Here is a 22057-nt window from a genome sequence, read left to right as displayed (position 1 = left end):
TGAATCAAATAAAATAAAAAACTATAGCTGCTCATATAACTTGCTCTCTCATTTCAAATTGTTTAGAGATGAGGAGCAGCCGGCTATTGCTGCTGCTTCTGCTGCTGTAAACATTTGGATAGAAACATACATTTTGTTTTAAACGACTTTAGAAATTTTCAAGACTGTCGTATATAAACGTGCGTTAGCGGCCACCGGCAAGCCATAAGACGCCTTCAAGTCTAGCTAGCCAGTACACGAGAGTGGATATTGAAGTTGTGTCAATTTTAGTTTTTTTTTGTTTTCAAATTCATACGGCTTAATATAAAAAAGTTTTTAATATCAAAAAATAAATAGTGTTTTAAAATTTTTTTTCACAAAAAAAAAAAAAAATTAACAAAAATATTTATAAGAAAATAATTAATTTTTTATTAAAAAAAAATATTTAAAAAAATTTTGTCTTATAAATATCAAGCAAAATTTTGAAAAAAGAAAATAAAATTTAAATAAAAAGTGTTTTATCATTTAAAAAAAAATATAATAAAAATTGTGTGCTCAAGAATATTTAGTGTAAAATACAACAAAACAACAACAAACATAATGTTTAAATTAAAATTACAAAAATTTGTAGTGCAACTGTGTTTGCTGGCAGTAGGTTTGCATACAGCCCTGGCCTGTCGTGGCAAGTTATTGGGTAAGTGTGAATTGTGTTAATTAATAAGGAATTAAATACCTACTACATATATCGAATGTTTATAAAGAAAAACACAAAAGTGCAAAATAAACAAAAAACAAACTTTAACAAACAATTTGCTAAATAGCTAAAAATAATTTCATATTATTTACAACTGTAGAATTTCAATTGTCAAAATTAACACTTGTCGCCCTCAGTTTATTGATCTTGAAATAGTAGCCGGAAATTTTTGTTTTCAAAATAATGTTTATTAATAATATTATTGAATAATGCAGTAAGTGCAAAAATTATGCTAATACTTTTGGTGATTTTGCTTAAAATGTTTGCCTTATGAGCTAATTGTGAAGCCAAATTTTTTATAAATTATTAATTTCAAATTCCATAGAGGTTTTTAAATTTGCTGTTAAAAAAATATTTAATTATTAGTCCTCAAATGTTTGTGCTAGAAAATTTTTTTGGTAAATTAGAAAAAAAAAATCAAAGATTTAAAAAAAATTTAAACAAGGGGTTTTCCAGTTTTGTAAAAAATATGTGTTTTAGACTTTTGGGTTTTAAGGTTCTTTTCTGACACAAAATTAATACCCTCATAATGTATTACATTTTTATCGATCACAATAGTACAAAAACCATTGCCATTTACGCAATTTTCTTTTATGTAGCTTCTAAATATTCCATTTTAAATCTTAAAATACAAAAACTATTTCACTAACGTGTAGCATATTTTCGGGGTTTAGGGCAACATTATTTGAAAAGAACACGTCATAAGCTTAGACCCCTTTCACACTATGCAATTTAGTTGCGCAAGTCTCTTGTGTTTGTAGATGCCAGAGGTAATTTCGGGTTATGGAGCAGAAAATTTTGCATGCTGTTTTGTTGTTGAGCAAGAGACTTGCGCAACTAAATTGCCTAATGTGAAAGGGGTCTTACCAAACTACATTTTTTGAGAAAAGAACACAAATAATAGAAAAGGCAGAAAAAAGACATTACTTATACCATATAATAAAACGCCATAAATATTTGAAAAAGAAGAAATTTTTTGAGTGTTTTCCCAATTAGATTTTTTAAATATTTTAATATGAATAGCAGGTTATTTTTTAAGACTGTCACCCTCTATAATTTTCACATTCTATGTTTTCAAGTCAGCTAATAATTTATGCAACGCCGATATTAAATAAAAAAGTCATGACCACTAAATAAAATGTATTTTTTATTCATTATATTGAAAAAAAAACTTTGGAAGAATTAATTCTTAATTGCATTTTCAAAATCAAATTAAATATTATCTCTTAACCATTCCGATTATGAATTCATTATGAATTAATTTAAAGGCTTAATTCATTTGTACTTCAAATGTATTGAATTCATTGTTTATAGAACTAATTCTTTATTGAATCATTCACATATTTTTAATTCAAATCCATTACAAAAATATTATGATTACATTTCTTTTATTCAAATCTATAACAAAAAGGTTTAAGTCAATTTGTATAGCCTTCAGCATGAGTTGCAATGATAGATATAAGTTTGTCATTACGTTTGTAATTTCTACTTTTTTCATTTCTGACCCCACAAAGTATACATACATATATATTCTGGATCGTTAAAGTCATGTCCGTATGTATGTTGAAATCAACTTTCCATAGCCCCCAAATAAATTACATACATGTTTCATACATATCGCAATACTATTTAAAATCGAGAAAATCGGCCCACAAATGGCTCAGATATTTAAGGAAAAACCAGGACAACCTCGATTTTTGGCTTATTTTTATCTATATCTGGATTACTAAGGCATTAATATAGTCAATATGGATATCTAATCATACGCATTTCAAAGTCCTTTGCCATAGTAGGTTGGACCTACAATGGTTCAAAATCGAGAAAATATTTTTTAAATCGATTTTTTTTTCACCAAAAAAAATTTTTTAGTCATAAATTTTTTTCACTATTAAATTTAAAAAAATAAAAATAAATTAAATTCTGTTTACCTAAAAATATTTCAAATTTCTATTTTAACGTATAATTTGGTGAAGGGTATATAATATTCGGCACAAAATGAGCATATTTAGTTATGTTTTATATGATGTTATTTGCTATTACAGAACACTTGTAAGAGTAAATAGAGTCAAACAAATTTATGCCAAAAATAGCTGTTATTCTTTTTTAAGCAAATAATTTCCTTAAGTGACTTGTTAGCCAAATTTATTACGACCTAGCGGGAGTCAAAAGTGACACATTGTCTTTGTTAACGCCATTTAAAAAAAGTACGTTTTATTCCATAGTTAGTATATCATTTGAAGATCTTTGTTAAATTTTAAAACAAGTTAAATTAATTATAATAAATTTCCCCCATTTTTTCTAACATTTCCATGCCTTAAGCAACAATCTAATTAATTAGAAGAATTTATAACTTCCTTTTTGCAGTAATTTATAACACAAAATGTATGTTTAAAAACTAAAACAATACATAATTAATCATTTTTCACAACACATTTTATTGCTTTATTTATTCAATGTTTATAAAAATAAACAACAGTTTTCTCTTATTAAAATATGTATAAAAAACCACAAAAACAAGTAACAATATTTAATAAAACAATTAAGCAAAAGAAATAAACAAATAAAATTGAAATGTTAACGCACTTTTGAAAAGGTGTATCCATTGAGACAGCCCCAGAAAGCAAAAAATTAACTTAATTGATAACTGACCTTTAAGCTGAACATAAACCCCAGGTTAACATCATCTACAATAACAAAATCTTTTGTCTACTTTTTTTTTAACAATAACCCACTGACAGTCAAAAACCAGAACAATACATATGTATTAACCGACATTTATTACTTTTTGTTAACACTCGTTTTTTTTTTGTTTGTTGTTTTCGAGACACCGTTAACAATATTTATTGTAAAGTGCTTTTTAACAATAACAACACATCTTAATGTTGTTCATGTTTGTTGTTTTTGTATTTGTATATTGTTCATAGACAGCCAAGCAACAACAAATGCAACCACATAAAAAATAATTATTATTATTGTTGTTAAACATTTTTATTGACTCATTATTGTGGAGAGAAAAAATCGGAGAAAAACGTGCACATTGTTGTGGTAACAAACATTGAATTACAATTAGAACGCTAAACTACACAACCACAAAACAACAGTTAATATACATAAATAGCGTACGTGAATTCATTAAGGCACACTGTGGTACATTTTAAATAATATTTCTTAAGATACAGTCACACTTGGCAAAGTTTCCAGCTGTTCTAGGAGACTATACCGAACTAGTGATTTTATCTATCATTTAGGGTTACAACTAGTTACTAAAACTGTAGATCATTTAAAAAATATTTTTTGTACTAAAATTATATATTTTTTGTAGTACCCAAATCAAAGTATTTTTTAGTATTAAAATCCAAGTATTTTATATAATATTTTTTAGTAATAAACTAAAATATTTTTCAGTACTAAAAATATATTTAGTATTAAAATTGTGGTACTTTTTAGTACCAATAATAATCGATATTAGTTTGTTAGTACAAAAAGTGTAGCACCATTTTATTTAAAAAAATAGTACTTTTTTAGTACTAAAAGTAAATAGCTTATATACATATTAGAGTGACAATCAGTTGTATGGAAAAAATTTTTTGTTAAAATTTTGAAGAGTGCCGGGTGGAATATTGTGACACTATGCCTAAAAGTTAAGTGCTGAAAATTTGAGCCAAATCGGTCAACGATTTCTGGACGCGCATCGAGGTCAAAGTTCAGATATATGCAAAATTATACTATTTATATGGAATAAATAGGTGAAACTCGTTAAATTTCTGCATTGTTTTCTAGAAATGTATAGATTTATTTATATTAATGAATATTACATTAAAAAAAATTTTTTGGAAGTTAACCCTGCATCTCCTTTGGGTCAAAATGACCCAAAAACTGTATTATTGCCAAAATTGAGGAAAAATGCAAATTTTTCAGATATTTTAAAAATTTTGCTACTAAATAAATACTTTTGCAATTGAATGCAAAATAATCGAAATGTGTACCTAATTATCGTTGTAATGAGATATAAATGACAAAATTTGGTTAAAAAATGTTAAAGTTATTACAAATTCGCCAGACCATTAACGTGTTTCAGGCCACTTGAACAAAAAATTTAGGAAAAAAAATTAACATATTTCGAGAAAAATTAAAATAAAAGCTAATTTTTATTTAAAATATGTCCGTATTTACTTGTGTATGAGTTTTTGTCTTCGTAGGATACCGTTAACCTATTCGCAGATATGGCCAAAAAAAATTATTTTTTTTAACGGCTGTTTCAAATCTCCATTTTCAAATGTTTAAAAATTTTGTTAAACAAATTTCAGAATTTTTTGATCATCACATTGGGATTTATTGAGATCAAAATAGGGAATAAAAATGTGAAAAAATTATGTCAATACCTCTTCCAGTTTTTCCGTACCTGCGATTTAAATTTTGCGATTTTCAAGAAAAACTATTTTTTTGTCCATATTTAGGCGAATGAGCCCAATTTCCTTAATGTTATAAATTTTAATTAAAACCTATTCATAATATTATAGTCCCTGTAATTTTAAATATGGTCTGAAAGTTTTACTAAAATCGGAAAACGATAACCTTAAATCGTGAAGGTCAAAGGTCAAATTTTTCAATATTTTGAATTTCTAAAGAAAAGATGGCGAAATGTTATATATTTTTGGGCCGATTTTAATGAGACTTGAGGAAAGTATAACTTAAAGTCCAGAATTTAAAATAACGGCACAAAAATGGAATTTAACTCTTAGCAGCACTTGGGGTCCAAATTACCCTCAACATTTAAAATCACGAAAAACACAGCCATTTTGACCCCAAGTGCTCTTAAAGGACTAAATCCATTTTTGCACTGTTGTTGTAAATGTTAGACCCCAATGTATATTTTGCTCAAGTTTCATTAAAATCGGCCCAAAAATATATAACATTTCGCTATCTTTTCTTTAGAAATTCCAAATATTGAAAAATTTGACCTTTGACCTTCACGATTTAAGGTTATCGTTTTCCGATTTTAGTAAAACTTTCAGACCATATTTAAAATTACAAGGACTATAATATTATGAATAGGTTTTAGTTAAAGTTTATAACATTAAGGAAATTGGGCTCATTCGCCTAAATACGGACAAAAAATTAGTTTTTCTTGAAAATCGCAAAATTTAAATCGCAGGTACGGAAAAACTGTAAGAGGTATTGACATAATTTTTTCATATTTTTATTCCCTATTTTGATCTCAATAAATCCCAATGTGATGATCAAAAAATTCTGAAATTTCTTTAACAAAATTTTTAAAAATTTGAAAATGGAGATTCGAAACGGCCGTTAAAAAAAATATTTTTTTTTGGCCATACCATCGAATAGGTTAACGATATCCTACGAAGACAAAAACTCGTACACTAGTAAATTCGGATATATTTTAAATAAAAATTAGCTTTTATTTTAAATTTTCTCGAAATATGTTAATTTTTTTTCTAAATTTTATGTTCAAGTGGCCTGAAACACGTTAATGGTCTGGCGAATTTGTAATAACTTTAAAATTTTTTAACCAAATTTTGACATTTATATCTCATTACAACGATAATTACGTACACATTTCGATTATTTTGCATTCAATTGCAAAAGTATTTATTTAGTAGCAAAATTTTTAAAATATCTGAAAAATTTGCATTTTTCCTCAATTTTGGCAATAATACAGTTTTTGGGTCATTTTGACCCAAAGGAGATGCAGGGTTAACTTCCAAAAAAATTTTTTTAATGTAATATTCATTAATATAAATAAATCTATACATTTCTAGAAAACAATGCAGAAATTTAACGAGTTTCACCTATTTATTCCATATAAATAGTATAATTTTGCATATATCTGAACTTTGACCTCGATGCGCGTCCAGAAATCGTTGCCCGATTTGGCTCAAATTTTCAGCACTTAACATTTAGGCCTAGTGTCACAATATTCCACCCGGCACTCTTTGAAATCTAAGAAAAAAAAATCGGCTGTCACTCTAATACATATATTACTTTTTATTACCAAAAATATAGTATTTTTTTAGTACTAAAAATATAATACTTAAATAATAAAAAATACTTTTTAGTACTAATAATATAGTTATTTTTAGTACATACCAAAAATATAGTTATTTTCAGTAAATACCAAAAATATAGAAATTTTTTAGTACTAAAACTATTTAGTACCAAAAATATGGTTTATTTTTAGTAAAGAAATTTGTTTATTTTTAGTATTAAAATTAGTACTTGTTAGGAATAAACCTAGACATTTAAAATTATATCATTTTTTTTGTTATAAAAATATAGTTGGTTGGTTCTAAAAAAAAGATACCAAAAATTAATTAGTCCTAAAAATATAGGAATTTTTTAGTACTAAAATTTGTCCGGTACATAAATTAGAGTACTATTTTAGTATTAGAAATATAGTATTTTTTGGCACTAAAAATGTGTTGTTTTTAGTACAAACAATTTAATTGTACATATTTCTTAGTACTAAAAATATATAAGTTATATATTGGCTCTATGTTCTATTTTTACTTTTACCAAGGAATTTAAAAACAATAATTTTGTAATTGAAATTAATTATGAATTAATCCAGACGCATTTCGCTTTTGTTACTATAACAAAAGTAAATAAAAAGCATTTTTCCTAACTTAATAGCGCAACAAAAATCCGACATTCAATTTTATTATGACTAGAAATTGACACATTAATTATTTATTTTTTGTTTTCAAAGACGCACCTTTTTTCCATAATGTGACAAAAACTTTAGAGGGCAAAAAAAAAAAACATAAAAGTTTATTTAAAATGTTCACGTATTATAAATATTTTCTTAACACTTTGTTTTTAGTAGAAACCAAATAAATAAAAAATGGGACATATTGGCGTCTATAAATTACGTTTATTTCAATTTTGTTTGGTTTTTTTTGTTTAAAATTTTAATCTGAATTCTAAAATAACAGCTAAATATTATAATGGTTTAAGTAGTTTATCTTAAATTTTAAATGAAATTCTAAGCACGTTAATATTCAAAATTCAGCATAAAGATTGTATCATATTGTTTAGAGAAGAGATTTTATTTTGGCATAATTTGTTATAATGTTGAATTTGTAGTTATTTTGATGACATGGCATAAAATGTTATAAATTTGAAAGGGGAAAATTTGGAATTTATTTCATTAAATATAAATTAAAGAAATGAACATTTTAAGTTATATAGTCTTTGTTTAGTGTTCAGCTTTCCTCTAAGGATTTTTTATAGCAATTCAATTTTATTATTGAAATTTAAAAACATACTTATTAACACTTTTAACCCCCACTATAATCGACATAAATATTAATGACACCAATATAATTTTTTGAAATTTTTGTTAAAACAAAATACTCAAATCAATACATTAAGACACGCTTAAATAGCAACAACACTAATTTTTAATAAAACCCAGCTCATTAAATATTCAATATGCACGAGTTTTTAATTTCAAATTGAATTTTAAATTATGGGTTTTTGTAGCGAATTTGTCATTTAATACTAAGAGTTGAATATTTGTTACCAAGATGCGTATTTATGCAATCGATTGTTTTTTTTTTTAAATTTTTTTCTTTTTAAAAAACTAGTTTCTTTGCAAAAAAAAATATATATAAAAATTGCTAAATGAACAAGTTTATGTGTGCATTAAAAAAAATCTTAATTTTTTATTTAAATAAATTTGTTAATGATAAAATTGTTTAAATAGATATTGATGTTGCAAAAATAAGAGGAGATACATTTGTGTAAAATTATTTAAAGTTGTAAAATATTGGTTATTTAATGTAAAGTTTAGGTACTTTTTAGCACTAAAAATTTTATACTTTTTTTGGTTACCAAATACTAAGGTAGAACTAAAAATATAGTATTTGGGTTCTAAAAAATACGGCATTTTTTCCTACTAAATATAAATATAGACTTCTTACAACTAAAAATTTAATACATTTTTAGTTCTAAATATATATTACCTTTTAGTACTAAAACTATAGTATTTTTAGTACATACTTTAATATATACAACAAAAATCCATTATATTTTTAACTCCAGAAATATAGTTTTTGGTTGGTACTAAAGAAAGCTCTACAAATATACTAAATTTTTAGTACTAAAAATATAGTACTTTTTAGTATTAAAAAATATAATATTTTGGTACTAAAAAAAGGACCAAAAATAAATACTCTTTAGTTCTAAAAATATAGTACATAATTTTTTAGTTCTAAAAAAAGTACCAAAAATAAATACTCTTTAGTACTAAAATTATACTACTTTTTTTTACAAAAAATGTAGTACTAAAAATATAGTAATTTTTTAGTTCTTAAAATATATTTATTTTTAGTACTAATAATATTGTACTCTTTAGTACCTAAAGTATAGTAATTTTTTATTACTAAAAATATAGAACTTTTTAGAACCAAAAATATAGAACTTTTTAGAACCAAAAATATAGTAATTTTTTAGCACTGAAAATATAGTTCAAACTTTTTTTGGTAGCAAAAATATAGCATTTTTTTTAGTACCAAAAATTTGGTATATTTTTAGTACGAAAATATAGTACTTATTAGTAATAAAACTAGACTTTTAAAATTATATAAATTTTTTAATAATAAAAATATGGTTGGTTGGTTCTAAAAAAAGTACCAAAAATTAATTAGTCCTAAAAATATAGAAATTTTTTAATAGTATTGCTTTTTAAGTACTTAAATATAGTACTTTTTCGTACTAAAATATGCTATATTTTAAGTACTAAATTTTTAGAATATTGTATTTTTACTACTATAAAATACTATAAAACTAGAATACTAAAAATATAGTACTTTTTTAGTACTCAAAACACCTTATTATTTATTAGTAGTTTATTATGTAGTTAGTTCAAAAATATACTATTTATTTAGTAATTTTAATACTAAATATATAGTACTAAAATGTACTCCAGTTTAGAATTAAAAAGTACTATATTTTTAGTACAAAGCATTAACTCTAAAACTAGAGTACTAAGAATAATAACAATACTAAGAAAATTTGGTAACAAAAATATATTACTTTTTTATTACAAAAAATACAGTACTGTTTTAGTACTAAAAATCTAATACATATTTATTTAGTACGTACTAAAAATATAATATATTTTAGTACTAAAAATTTAGTTTTTTTAGTGTTTTGGTTATAAAAGTATATGTAGAATTTCTTTAGTAACTTATTTGTACTAAAAACTATAATAGTTTTTTAGTACTAAAAATAATGTAAATTTTTTGCAAAAATTCTAAGCTCTAAGCTAATTTTTTCTGTCTGACTGTCTTTCTCTCTCCTTAATCGTCTCATAGATTTTGCCTTAAAACCATTTGTTTGCTATTGTCAATACATACATATTATTTTTTCTTTGTCAATTTTGTTTATTACAATTTCATTTATTATTTATTTTTACACACAATTTTTATGAGTCTAAATACGTTGACAACTGGTTTCTAGAGTTTGACGTCATTAAGAGCGCTATTTATTTTTTTTTTGCCGATTTCTTATTAATTCTACATGTTTTGCCTCCAAAGTCAATAAACTGTTTTGTATATTTTTGTTAACGACAAAAAATCAGCGAACAAAATTGATTCTCTATGTATGTAAATATAGTTAGTAAGTTTTTATGTTTACTTGAATATATTTTGTTATAAAAAAAATATGAAAATCATGTAATTTCCATAGCCCAGGGCTGTTGATTATTTATAGATTTACTATGTGTTTATTTTGGAAGATTACGTTTCATATTTCTACAATATTGTTAATTAGATTTATGTTAACAGGTTTTGGGTTTCGATTTTTTATGTCAACTTAGAAAAATTAAAAAAAAACCTTTTTGAATTTGTTTGTATTCAAAATAAAACTCTTTCTAAACAACTGCCATAGAGAAAATGTACATAGAGAGGAAACTAGAAAAAAATTATTCAAAATAATTAAACATAAGTATATTTCACATAGTTTCTTTTACTAATAAATTCTCACCACTTAGGTTTTTGACAACTGAGTTAGGTCTTTGACAGGCGAGTTTCCCATCTATTTCAACTATTCAAATCCCCTTATAGACTATTAAGAATATCTCTTAAATTTCTAGTCATTCACCTTTGTTATTCTAATAATGTTGAGAATAAGGGTAAAATATTCTAAAATATTTAAAATTATAGAACAAAGAAATAAAAAATCAAGTCTGTTGCTTATATCGTTTGTTTAAAACCAACCAAACGCCTCAATAAATAAAAAATGCAAAGCATTAATGAAGACTTAATAAAATTTTATTAAATAAAAACACAAGGATTTAGAGAAATCCGCAAATAAAACACAAATAATTTAAATTTTAATTGCAATCTATTGTTATATGGTTTGTTTCAATTCAAAATAAACAATGAATTTATTTAATTTAATATTTTGTTTTGTTAATGTTAAGTTTAATTAACATGACAGCTTACAACGAAATCGAATCAAAACATAAAGTCATAATTAATTGTTATAAAAATTAAAGTTTTGTTATAATACTTCCTTTTTGACTTCCAATTATAATGTTTTTTTTTCTTTTTTTTTGTTTGAATTTATAGTTAAGCTTTTTACATTTAACTGGAGGCTTTAAATTATCAACACGTTTTAGGTTTTAAGGCGTTTCAATTTTATGACCAATTCATTTTATTTAAATAATTATGTCCACTAAATAATTTTTAAAGAATAAATATAAGGCAAAGCTACATGATACTACAGATATTTACAAACTGCCAGTATCTGACATTAGTTACAAATATCTTCACATTTTAGCACTCCTGTACTTGCATTTTATCCATTTCTCTCCTGATAAAATCACTAAATCAGTTTAATTTAAGTTTAAAACGATCTATATACCGTAATTTTTTCTGTGTTTCTCCATTTAATTTATAAAATTGATTACAACTTGTTAAAGATTTGTGGCATGTTTAAAGCTAAAAACCTAAATTGTTGTTTTTTTGCTAAACTATTCAATGCTCAAACGTGAGAACATTTAAATTTTATATGAATTTAAGCATTTTCTGATCAATATAAAGCCGCCTTTGCATTTTTTTCTTAAAGAAAATGTATATAGCTCTGTGTATAGAAAAAGGGACACCAATAATAAGACCCGTTTTACGTGGTTGTTCTTATTTTTTTGCTCTTGTTTAAGTGATTATGTCTCCTTTTTAGAGTTTGAGTGTGATTTTACCGCCTCACCAGCATCGACAGCATTTTTACAGTTTAATTCTATATTGTAAGAAGTTGACCCTGACCATGGCAACACGTACAATTGTTTTTCTTTTTATTTTTTTTTTACAAAAAAAGAATAAGTGCCTCAATGTTTCCAAGATGTGTATGTGGGTTTGTGTGTGTCCTGTACATTTTAATCCAATTTTATTTTTATAAAGAATTTTTTTCTGTTTTTTTTCCACATTTTTCTTGTGCGGTTTAATTAACATGAGTTTTTGTAGGGTAATGATTTTTGTTTTTATATAAATACATCAGTGAATAACTAACTGACTGTGTTCTTGAAAGACTTTAAGGTAATAATGGTTACAAATAGTTTCTTTAATTTAGCAAGATTTTTCCAACATGTTTTTGAAATGTATAAAAGATTTTTTTTTGTTAGCATGTTGGGGTTTTAAAATAAAAAGAGTTGTTAATTACCAGACGTTATGCTGAGATGCAGAATTAAAGATTCAAACTTTAAATGCAGATCAGTGGGTTTTTAGGATTTAATTGATTTAGTGGAGATGACAAAGACATGGTACTAAAAATATATCATTCTATTGCAGTCGCGAAACACAGATGTCACTAAAAATTTTTTAAAGACTCTTGAAATGGTGGTTAGAAAAGTGACCACTAAACCAGAAAGATTTAAAGCACCGGCTCATACATGGGAGTTGTATAAGAACTTTCACACTCTCCTCTACGCAATCGAGAAGCTCCAAAATATATTTTAAAGCTTATACATGGGAGTTGTATTACATTTTCAGGAAACTGGCTTTAGCCAGTTCAAAAACTTGAACACGAAAGACAAATATCGCCCAGGCTAGACAAAAAAGTTTGAACACCAAGAATTGGAGGCATTAGCTCATAAAGATTCACCGAAAGCAGGGAAATTGAATACCATATGAAATGAAGACATAAAAACGTAAAATTGTATCATTACAACGTGCTGCCATAAGTTACAGTACCTGTTAAAAACTATTTATAAAGAAGTGGTTGGAAAGTTTTGCCCCACCCCCAGACCTTGCTCCGTCCGACCACTATACGTTTCGATCAATGCAAAACTATCGCTCTGGAAAACGCTTCATTTTAAAGTAATTACTAGCTTATGTTATAAAAGAATATGTATATGTTTCCATAGTTGCTAATAGAAAAATCGAAGATATTGGGAGAATTAACAACAGATTTGAAACTAATATTAAGGGCCTAATTGTGTAAATATTGAACAAAAAAATTTCAAATATTTGTTTTTGTTTTCAATACAAATTAGACATGAAATCAAAGCCAGAAATAGTGGGTGTACATTTGTATGAAAAACAAAAAAAAATTATATTTTGTTTCTCTTTTGAGAATTAGCTGAATGTAACTTTAAAGGTTTCGATAAAATAATTCAAAAGACAGTAACAATTTATATCCACTGTTTATTTATCCCCATTTTAAACACATCAATAAAGTAAGATAAATTTACAAAAAAAAAACCTTAATATTTCTTAAAATCATTTAATCACAGTGGCAGTTTAAACATCAACAACGATTTTTATCAAAACTCAACTTAAACATAATAAAGCAAATGAACCATCTTTAAAAACAATAATAATAATAAATTTAAATACGAAATGACAAATTGCTTATAAAAAAAATTACCACAACATTTAATTTCCGTAAATATCATATAAAACTCAATTTACATGCACTTTATAAGCATTAAGTGGAAAGACAGACAGTCAGTTAGCCATTTAGCCATTTAGCCAACCACACAAGACAAGAAATAATAATAAAATGAAAAAAATAACTACAAAATGTAATGTTAAACGTCACTTAGGACATTAATTAAAGGAACAAGCTGTATGACTGCAATACAGACAAGAAACAGTTTTTTTTTTTTTTTTTTTGATAAAAGACAAGATTAAAATAAAATACTTTATCTGTTTATTAACTATTCATCAGCGACAGCCACAATAAACATAAACAATATTGATTAACTTTACAAAAAGCCAACACGATCAAAAAATAAACAATAAAAATGACAAAAAAAACACACAATTGTTTAACAAAAATCATCATTTAACTTAACAAGCATCGGCACATACTGAGACAGCAACAGCAAAAGCTACAGCTTTAGCAGCATAATCATCAGCAGCAGCCCAATGAAGCATTCAAAACGAAAGATTTAAGCAAGCAGCTTTGTTTTTTTTCACTTGCTGTTTTTATTGCTTAAGATCACTATCACTTTAAATGACGTACATTTTAATCTTTTTTTTATAATTTTTTAGACTTTAAAAGTTTTTTATACAGTATTTCAGAAGGTTTATAAATTTTTTCTATAAAAAAAAAATTACTCAAATAAGCCATTGTTTTAAAGACAATTTGTCTAGATTTTTGTATGATTTGTTAAACAAAAACTTAAAAAAAAACATAGAATTCAATTACAAATGTTAACTAATAATTATGTATACTTATTTCTGTAATAAAACTGTCAACATCATGTTATACCCACCATCGATATGTGACAATAAAATATGTTTCTGATATAGGGGTTATATGAGGGATAGGGTTAATTATGGACCGATCCTCATAAAAGTTGGTACAACGATTCATGTTCATATAAAACTTGTTTGCGGACCGATATTAATTATTATTATGAATATTCAAATCATTTTCTGTGGGGCACCTTGTATAGGGACTAGGGACAAATGTTTCCCGATTTTCGCCATACTTTACAGTATAAATTCAGAGTACTTAGAACTAATTTGTGTAAAGTTATACATATCAGGATTGCCGCATAATTAACATAATTATGACTGCTCAATCAGTATTCCGGGGGCATTTGTATGGGGGCTAGGTGAAATCATGGACCATTTTCAACAGACATAACATAACAGGATAGACATAGCATTTGTAGCTAATTCATATATTATTGCCATGGAAACTGCACATGTGTGCACCCTTTTGTTCACCAGATTATGAGCAAATGCGACAGTGACTATCAGCAAAGCTTTCTCATACCCAAGTGATCATTCAAAATTGAAACCACTTATCCATGTTAGCTGCCTATGGCTTCCACAATCTCTCGCACTTTCAATCTGCGATCGGTCAACACCATATCATGATTTTTTTAAATTGTTTCAGGTGTAGGGAGCTCAACTAGGCATCCAGAACATTCGGCATTTTCCGTGCTTGAACGGCCCCAATGAAATTCAGTAAACCACTTTGTGTTTTTCTTTCGAAATTTCACAGACGAAATTCACTTTTTTCCAATTTCTCCTCAAGTCACGAGGTAGTCTGCTATTAAAGGCTGCAACTTGTTCAAATTTGGAAAGGAGTCAACTGACAGATGCCTGTTGACAGGAGCAGTATTGTACATTCAATTAAGAACCGGGAAATTAAAAAAAGTCGCGGACTTACTGAACCCGCCCTAGTACCAAATTCTATGTAAATACTCTGCTCTTTGTCTAATAAACTATTTAGTAGTTTGCAACTCTATTCTTCTTCCCATTCATTTTTAGTTTGTCCAAGATTTATCGCATTTTTAGCAAAACAAAAAAAAAATCCACTTAAACATTTTGTGGGTCATCTTTATTTAAATTGATTTGCAATTTTAAAATATTCTCACACTTCCTAATTGGCGTATCTTTAGAAACTATTTTATTTCTTTAATAATAAAATCCATAAAATTAACATTTAAATTGTATTAATAATATTTCAAGTTCGTTTTTTTCCATTTAATTGCTTTGCAGACGCCATTCAAAACATCGTTAGTATTAATTGATCTATATTTCAGATGCGAGGGTGGCTAACAAAGCTAAACAAGAATATTAAAGTCACCTGCGGTGTTAAGCAAATAAGGAAAAAACCTACTTAACACAAGAATATTTATAAATATTACGCAGACTCCATGAAAAAGAATGCCAGCAAAACCTTGAAATATTATTCCATTTAACTAAAAAAAACTCATTCTGCTCAATAATATTTTTGCATTTTTTTTAATCATATTTTTCGTACACACTTCAATATAAACCACAAACGTTTTGTTTTTTGCTTAATATTCAGTTGCCCCTTTATTGCGGTTTTTCTTTTTAAAAATGTATCATTTATCATTTCAGCAAACCAGAAAAAAACAGCCGAGATATACATATGTACATACGTTGTTTGTATGTATATAGTTTTTTGTGGCTTATTAAAATTTTTAATTGCATTATTAGCACGAGTTTCGTTGAATTTTTTCTCGCGTTTTGTAAATCATTATTTTTTTTTTTTTGGAAAGTTTGATATAAAACCCGTGTTTTATTTGAGTCTGTGTGCACGAGAGAGGCTTTTAGCAGCAGACTTAAAGGCGTCTATTTAACAGATTTCCGTGTTTTACATTGTATTTGCCAACCTTTATATTTATTTAATGTTTTTTTTATACCCTTCAGCTTCGTGAGAAGGGTATATATAAGTTTGTCATTCCGTTTGTAATTTCTACATTTTTCATTTCCGACCCTATAAAGTATATATATTCTGGATCCTTATAGATAGCGGAGTCGATTAAGCCATGTCCGTCTGTCTGTCTGTCTGTCTGTCTGTCTGTCTGTCTGTCTGTCTGTCTGTCTGTCTGTCTGTCTGTCTGTCTGTCTGTCTGTCTGTCTGTCTGTCTGTCTGTCTGTCTGTCTGTCTGTCTGTCTGTCTGTCTGTCTGTCTGTCTGTCTGTCTGTCTGTCTGTCTGTCTGTCTGTCTGTCTGTCTGTCTGTCTGTCTGTCTGTCTGTCTGTCTGTCTGTCTGTCTGTCTGTCTGTCTGTCTGTCTGTCTGTCTGTCTGTCTGTCTGTCTGTCTGTCTGTCTGTCTGTCTGTCTGTCTGTCTGTCTGTCTGTCTGTCTGTCTGTCTGTCTGTCTGTCTGTCTGTCTGTCTGTCTGTCTGTCTGTCTGTCTGTCTGTCTGTCTGTCTGTCTGTCTGTCTGTCTGTCTGTCTGTCTGTCTGTCTGTCTGTCTGTCTGTCTGTCTGTCTGTCTGTCTGTCTGTCTGTCTGTCTGTCTGTCTGTCTGTCTGTCTGTCTGTCTGTCTGTCTGTCTGTCTGTCTGTCTGTCTGTCTGTCTGTCTGTCTGTCTGTCTGTCTGTCTGTCTGTCTGTCTGTCTGTCTGTCTGTCTGTCTGTCTGTCTGTCTGTCTGTCTGTCTGTCTGTCTGTCTGTCTGTCTGTCCGTCTGTCTGTCTGTCTGTCTGTTGAAATCAATTTTCTGAAGGCCCCAGATATCTCCGGGATCCAAATCTTCAACAATTCTGTCAGACATACTTTCGAGAATTTTGCTATTTAAAATCAGCAAAATCCGTCCATAAATAACGGAGATATGAGCAAAAATCCGAGACAACCTCTGAAAATTTCATCAAAAAACACAATGTATTGCATGCTTTGACAAAAAAAGCAACAAAACGTATGCTTGGATATGCATGATTTGCGTATTTTGTTTTTTTGTGTTTTGTTTCTTTTGGCGTTGTTGTTGTTTTTTATACAACTAAACGTTTGTTTGGTTGTGTGTTGGTTTTTTTGACAAAAAAGCAACAAAACGTATGTTTTTGGATGTGCATGCTTTGCGTATTTTGTTTTTTTTTGTGTTTTGTTTCTTTTGGCGTTGTTGTGGTTTTTTATACAACTAAACGTTTGTTTGGTTGGTTTTTTTGACAAAAAATCAACAAATCGTATGTTTGAATGTGCATGCTTTGCGTATTTTGTTTCTTTTGGTGTTGTTGTTGTGTTTTATACAATTAAACGTATGTTTGGATGTGTGTTGGTTTCATTGCCTTGCGTATTTTGTTTTTTCTTTTGGTGTTTTGTTTCGTTTGGCGTTGTTGTTGTTTTTTGTGTTCTTGATAAATTTAGGATGCTGTACGCTGAAAGTGGGCAATGTACATACATATATACTAATTATAAAAAATAATAATGCATCCACAACAAAGGTGAAGGGTATATAAGATTCGGCATAGCCGAATATAGCACTCTTACTTGTTTTAATTTAAAATTACATTACAGAGCAGGTAAAATTAATATGCATGTTAAATTGTATATTTTAGTGTTGATTTTAATTAATGTCAATTTATCTTGCTAAATTTGTATACAAAAGATAATAAACAAAAGCGCTATTTCATGGGATTGTTTCATTTATTTATTTTTAAAGTTGTCTTGTAGTTGTCAAAAATGTAACAGTCATTAAAAATAATAAGGAGTTTGCGTAATATTATTTATCTTTAGTTTTAAACTTTTTTAAACACATATTTTTGATATACATTTTCAGTTTCAGATTTTACCGCTTTAATTTGTAGCACAATTTTTTTAAAGTACTTTACAGAGAAAACTGATTCAGTCGAATGGTTGGAAAAGAATTTTGAAAAAATGTGATAAATTAACACTCTAAAGCCCAAGCATACCCAAGGCACTCATCGCAAAAATGCAAATATAACTGATTTTGCATTTCAAAAACTCATGTAACAGTTGCTACAAAAACCACTTAAATTAGTTTAAAAAGCTTTCAAAGTTTTTGAAATGAAATATCAGTTATATTTGCATTTATTGGCATTTTGCGATGAGTGTCTTGAGGTTTACTTAAGCATTAGAGGGTTAAGTCGTATACTAAAATTAAAATGGGTTTACAAATAGTACCAAAAAGTACTTTTTAAATAACATGTAAAATGTATTTAAAAAAAATAATAATATAAATATTTTTTAAGCTTTTTTAAAAAAGTACTTTTTTTGGTACTATTTTAAAACTTATTTTAATTTTAGCACAAGACTTAATTTATCATAGTTTATTGAAATATGAAAAATAATATTACACTAAGTACTTTTACAAAAGTACTTTTAAGGTACTTTTGCAGAAAAAAAATATTAGTTCTAGTTCAACTATGAGACTTATTAGATTAGCATATAACTAACAGTTTAAATATTAGTCCTGGCCAAAAAAAAAAGTACTTTAAGGACATAAATATCCCTTTCTCCTTACTAATCATGTGGATAATTATGTATTAGTTACATTTTCTTTAAACTCCAGCAGCACCCTTTGAACTTCTGTTGGCCTTATTTAATTATAACACAACAACCTGTTTTTGTTTCAATATATATTATTTGTTTAATCAACTTTAACAGTCTCTAACTCAACAATACAAACCAGTATATTTTTCAACTTGTAGCTGGCTTTTTGACACGTGAAATTATGCTAATTAAATCCACACTCTCTTTATAAATTTATGCATAAATTTAAACAAAATAAAATTAAATATTTTAAACATATATATGTTTTTCTAAAAAACAAAAGAGGAGGATTTCTTTGTTTTGCGTCTTTTTACATAATTATAAAGATTTCGATAAAAATGTTAACACCAGCTGTATAGGAGTTTACTTGTACGAAAAAGACAAAAAAAAGCATAAAATTTTTAAAATAATAACCAATGATTAAATTCAAATTAGTCAAAGACAATTTTAGAGTATTATTTCTTAGTTTTTGTTAAAAAAAATAAAAAAAAACCAAAGAAGAAAACGACTAGAAAATAAAATCGTTAAAATAAAAATAGAAATGATTCAATCGTAAACCAAATAAAAACGCTCACCAAAAACCACTAAATAAAAAATAATTAATAAAAAAGAATCTAGTTTGTGGTTAAAAATGACTTAACAAAAAGTGGTTTATATTAAAAAATAAAAAAAAAACATAAAAAAATATTTAGCCCATATTTCAGAATATTTAATTAAAGCTTGTTTTCTATCTTTCTTTCTTTTTCAGCTGCTGGCATCACAGAAGAAGAGAAAGAGATCGTTTTAAGAGAACACAATAGATTAAGGCAAACAGTGGCTACCGGCCGCTATCCTGGCCAGCCGGGTGCTGAAAATATGCGTGAAATTGTATGGGACAATGAATTGGCTCAAAGAGCCCAACAATGGGCAGAAAATTGCGAATTTAGACATGATCCTCATAGGACAATAAGTAAGTTTAGTTGTTTGGGATATTCTAATTAACAAAAAAAAACTAATTTTTGTTTATTGTTTCTGTTTAAAGATCGCTTTACAATGGGCCAAAATATGGCTATTATTTGGAGTACAGCTCCTTTGGAGCCGGATGATGGTGATTTTGCCTCGCGCATACAAAAATGGTTTGATGAAGTACAAAAATATCAGTTTGGTGATGCTTGGTCATCCAAAACCGGTCATTATTCTCAGGTAAATATAATAATATTTCTGAATATTGTAGTTTGAAAATAAAACTAATTTTTTGTGTTCTTTCTTTTTAAAATAACAGTTGGTTTGGGGTGAAACCAGTTTAGTGGGTTGCGGTTTTGCCGAATATAAAGATACCTCGAAATTTAATAAATTATATGTTTGCAATTATGGACCTGGGTAAGAATAATTTCTACTAGAAATAAATATGAAAGGATTTAAAGGAATTTCATAGTTATATTTTAACTGAAAATTTTATTTTGAAAAGTTCTTTGTTTTGATTCAAAACATAATTTTTATAAATTTTTATTATAAAATGTCTCTTTAACACAATTGTTTTCTATTACATGTTACAGTGGCAACGTTGTTGGCTTAAAGCCCTATGAAGTTGGTAAACCAGCGTGCTCGTCGTATGGCATGAAGCCATCATCACGTTATCAGGGTTTATGTGCTGCACCCGATGGCTCGACGGGATTTAGCACCAATGCAATTGAAACGTATGATAACAACAACAACAATAACAAAGTAACTAACAACTATGATTCATACAACACATATAACACCCAGCAACAAACAACACAATTCACTACTACTACTACAAATACACAATACAAATACAATAACCACAATAACAATAACAAAAATAATAACAATAACAATAGCAAAAATGAAAATAAATTTTCTAATGATTATCAACATTATCAACAGGCGTCCCACAAAGTACGACAAACGCAACAACAAACCACGTCCAGTGCAACGAAAAAAATATCAACCTACGGCGGCTACTCGTTCGGCACCAAGAACTTCGGCGGCTCGCAAACATTTACCACAGAGACATCGCAGCAATACAATAAATACCGGAATAAACTTGAGGCCTATAAACCATCACCAGAGGAATTTAAGAGATCCGTATTCAAACATACGGTACTACGGTCATCAGTAGATCAGGAGCAACCCTCCTCTGACGATCAACAACAACAAGAAAATGTATACAATACACCATCACCAGCTAAACGAGGTTGGAGTTTATTGACATGGCGTGGTTGAAACTGTTACTTTCCCCTCATTATTTTTAAACCTTTCCATTGCATTTCCACTTACTACCTCCCCCAAGCACCTTTTCCACTCCTTCGTCTTTTGTTCTTACCATATTTTAAGTCTTTATTTACGTCATTATTTTTTAGAATTTAAATTGTCTTGCTCCCTTTATAAAGACAACATCTCTATTATTATTTTTTTTTTAAACTAAATTACTACTGTGTAGTACAAAGTAGGGAGTTTTGAATCGCTCGTCATTTATATAAATTTGTTGTATACAAAATTTGTTCATAAAAAAGATAAATAAATAAATTTAATACATATTAGAAATTTTTAAGGAAAATAAAAAATTAGCAGCGCCATCAACCACCCCCATCCAAACAAAATATTTTGAATGGCGACTCTTGCGAAACTTAATGGTTATCAACGAATTTATCTGCAACACATTTTCGAAATTTCATTTTATGTGCAACACAGTAATTATCTAAAATAGGTTTTTCAAATAATTTTTAATCGGTTAAGCGAAGAATTAATAATTAATATGTAATGTTATCTTGATCTGATAACCGGTTATTAATTGTTCAGTTAACCGAATAAGATAAAATCTAACTTTTGATAAATATTCCAGCAGTTAACCGAATAACACTTTATGTTAATCGAATAATATATAATGAGTTAATCGAATAGTTTATCGGTTAAACGAAAAATATATAAACATTTAAATTAATAATATATTAATTGCTAAACGAATAATATGTAATCAGTTAATCGATTAAAAGATATATAATCGATTAATCGAATAGAATGTAATCGGTTAAACGAATAATATATAAACATTTATATTAATTGCTAAACGAATAATGTG

The 22057-nt window shown here is 27.4% G+C and overlaps 1 protein-coding gene across 3 annotated transcripts; it reads left to right on the top strand.

Annotated features, from left to right (window-relative positions):
- The first annotated feature begins 423 nt into the window (after nucleotides 1-423).
- On the top strand, nucleotides 424-21839 carry LOC135957017 (venom allergen 5). Of its 3 annotated transcripts, none has more exons than XM_065507680.1 (6): nucleotides 451-673; nucleotides 19724-19924; nucleotides 19997-20157; nucleotides 20237-20334; nucleotides 20511-20679; nucleotides 20863-21836. In XM_065507680.1, exons 1-6 carry the CDS (start codon nucleotides 580-582, stop codon nucleotides 21199-21201), a joined length of 1062 nt encoding a protein of 353 aa, XP_065363752.1. In that variant the 5' UTR covers nucleotides 451-579; the 3' UTR covers nucleotides 21202-21836. The 3 variants fall into 3 exon arrangements, with proteins under 3 accessions (XP_065363743.1, XP_065363752.1, XP_065363759.1); XM_065507687.1 differs by having other exon boundaries at nucleotides 459-673; nucleotides 20511-20651; nucleotides 20863-21190; XM_065507671.1 differs by having other exon boundaries at nucleotides 424-673; nucleotides 20511-21839.
- Nucleotides 21840-22057: the final 218 nt, after the last annotated feature.

The sequence above is a fragment of the Calliphora vicina genome, chromosome 1 (genome assembly GCF_958450345.1).
Source record: "Calliphora vicina chromosome 1, idCalVici1.1, whole genome shotgun sequence".
In the NCBI taxonomy this organism is placed as follows: domain Eukaryota; kingdom Metazoa; phylum Arthropoda; class Insecta; order Diptera; family Calliphoridae; genus Calliphora; species Calliphora vicina.
This window is presented reverse-complemented; position numbering and strand designations above follow the sequence as displayed.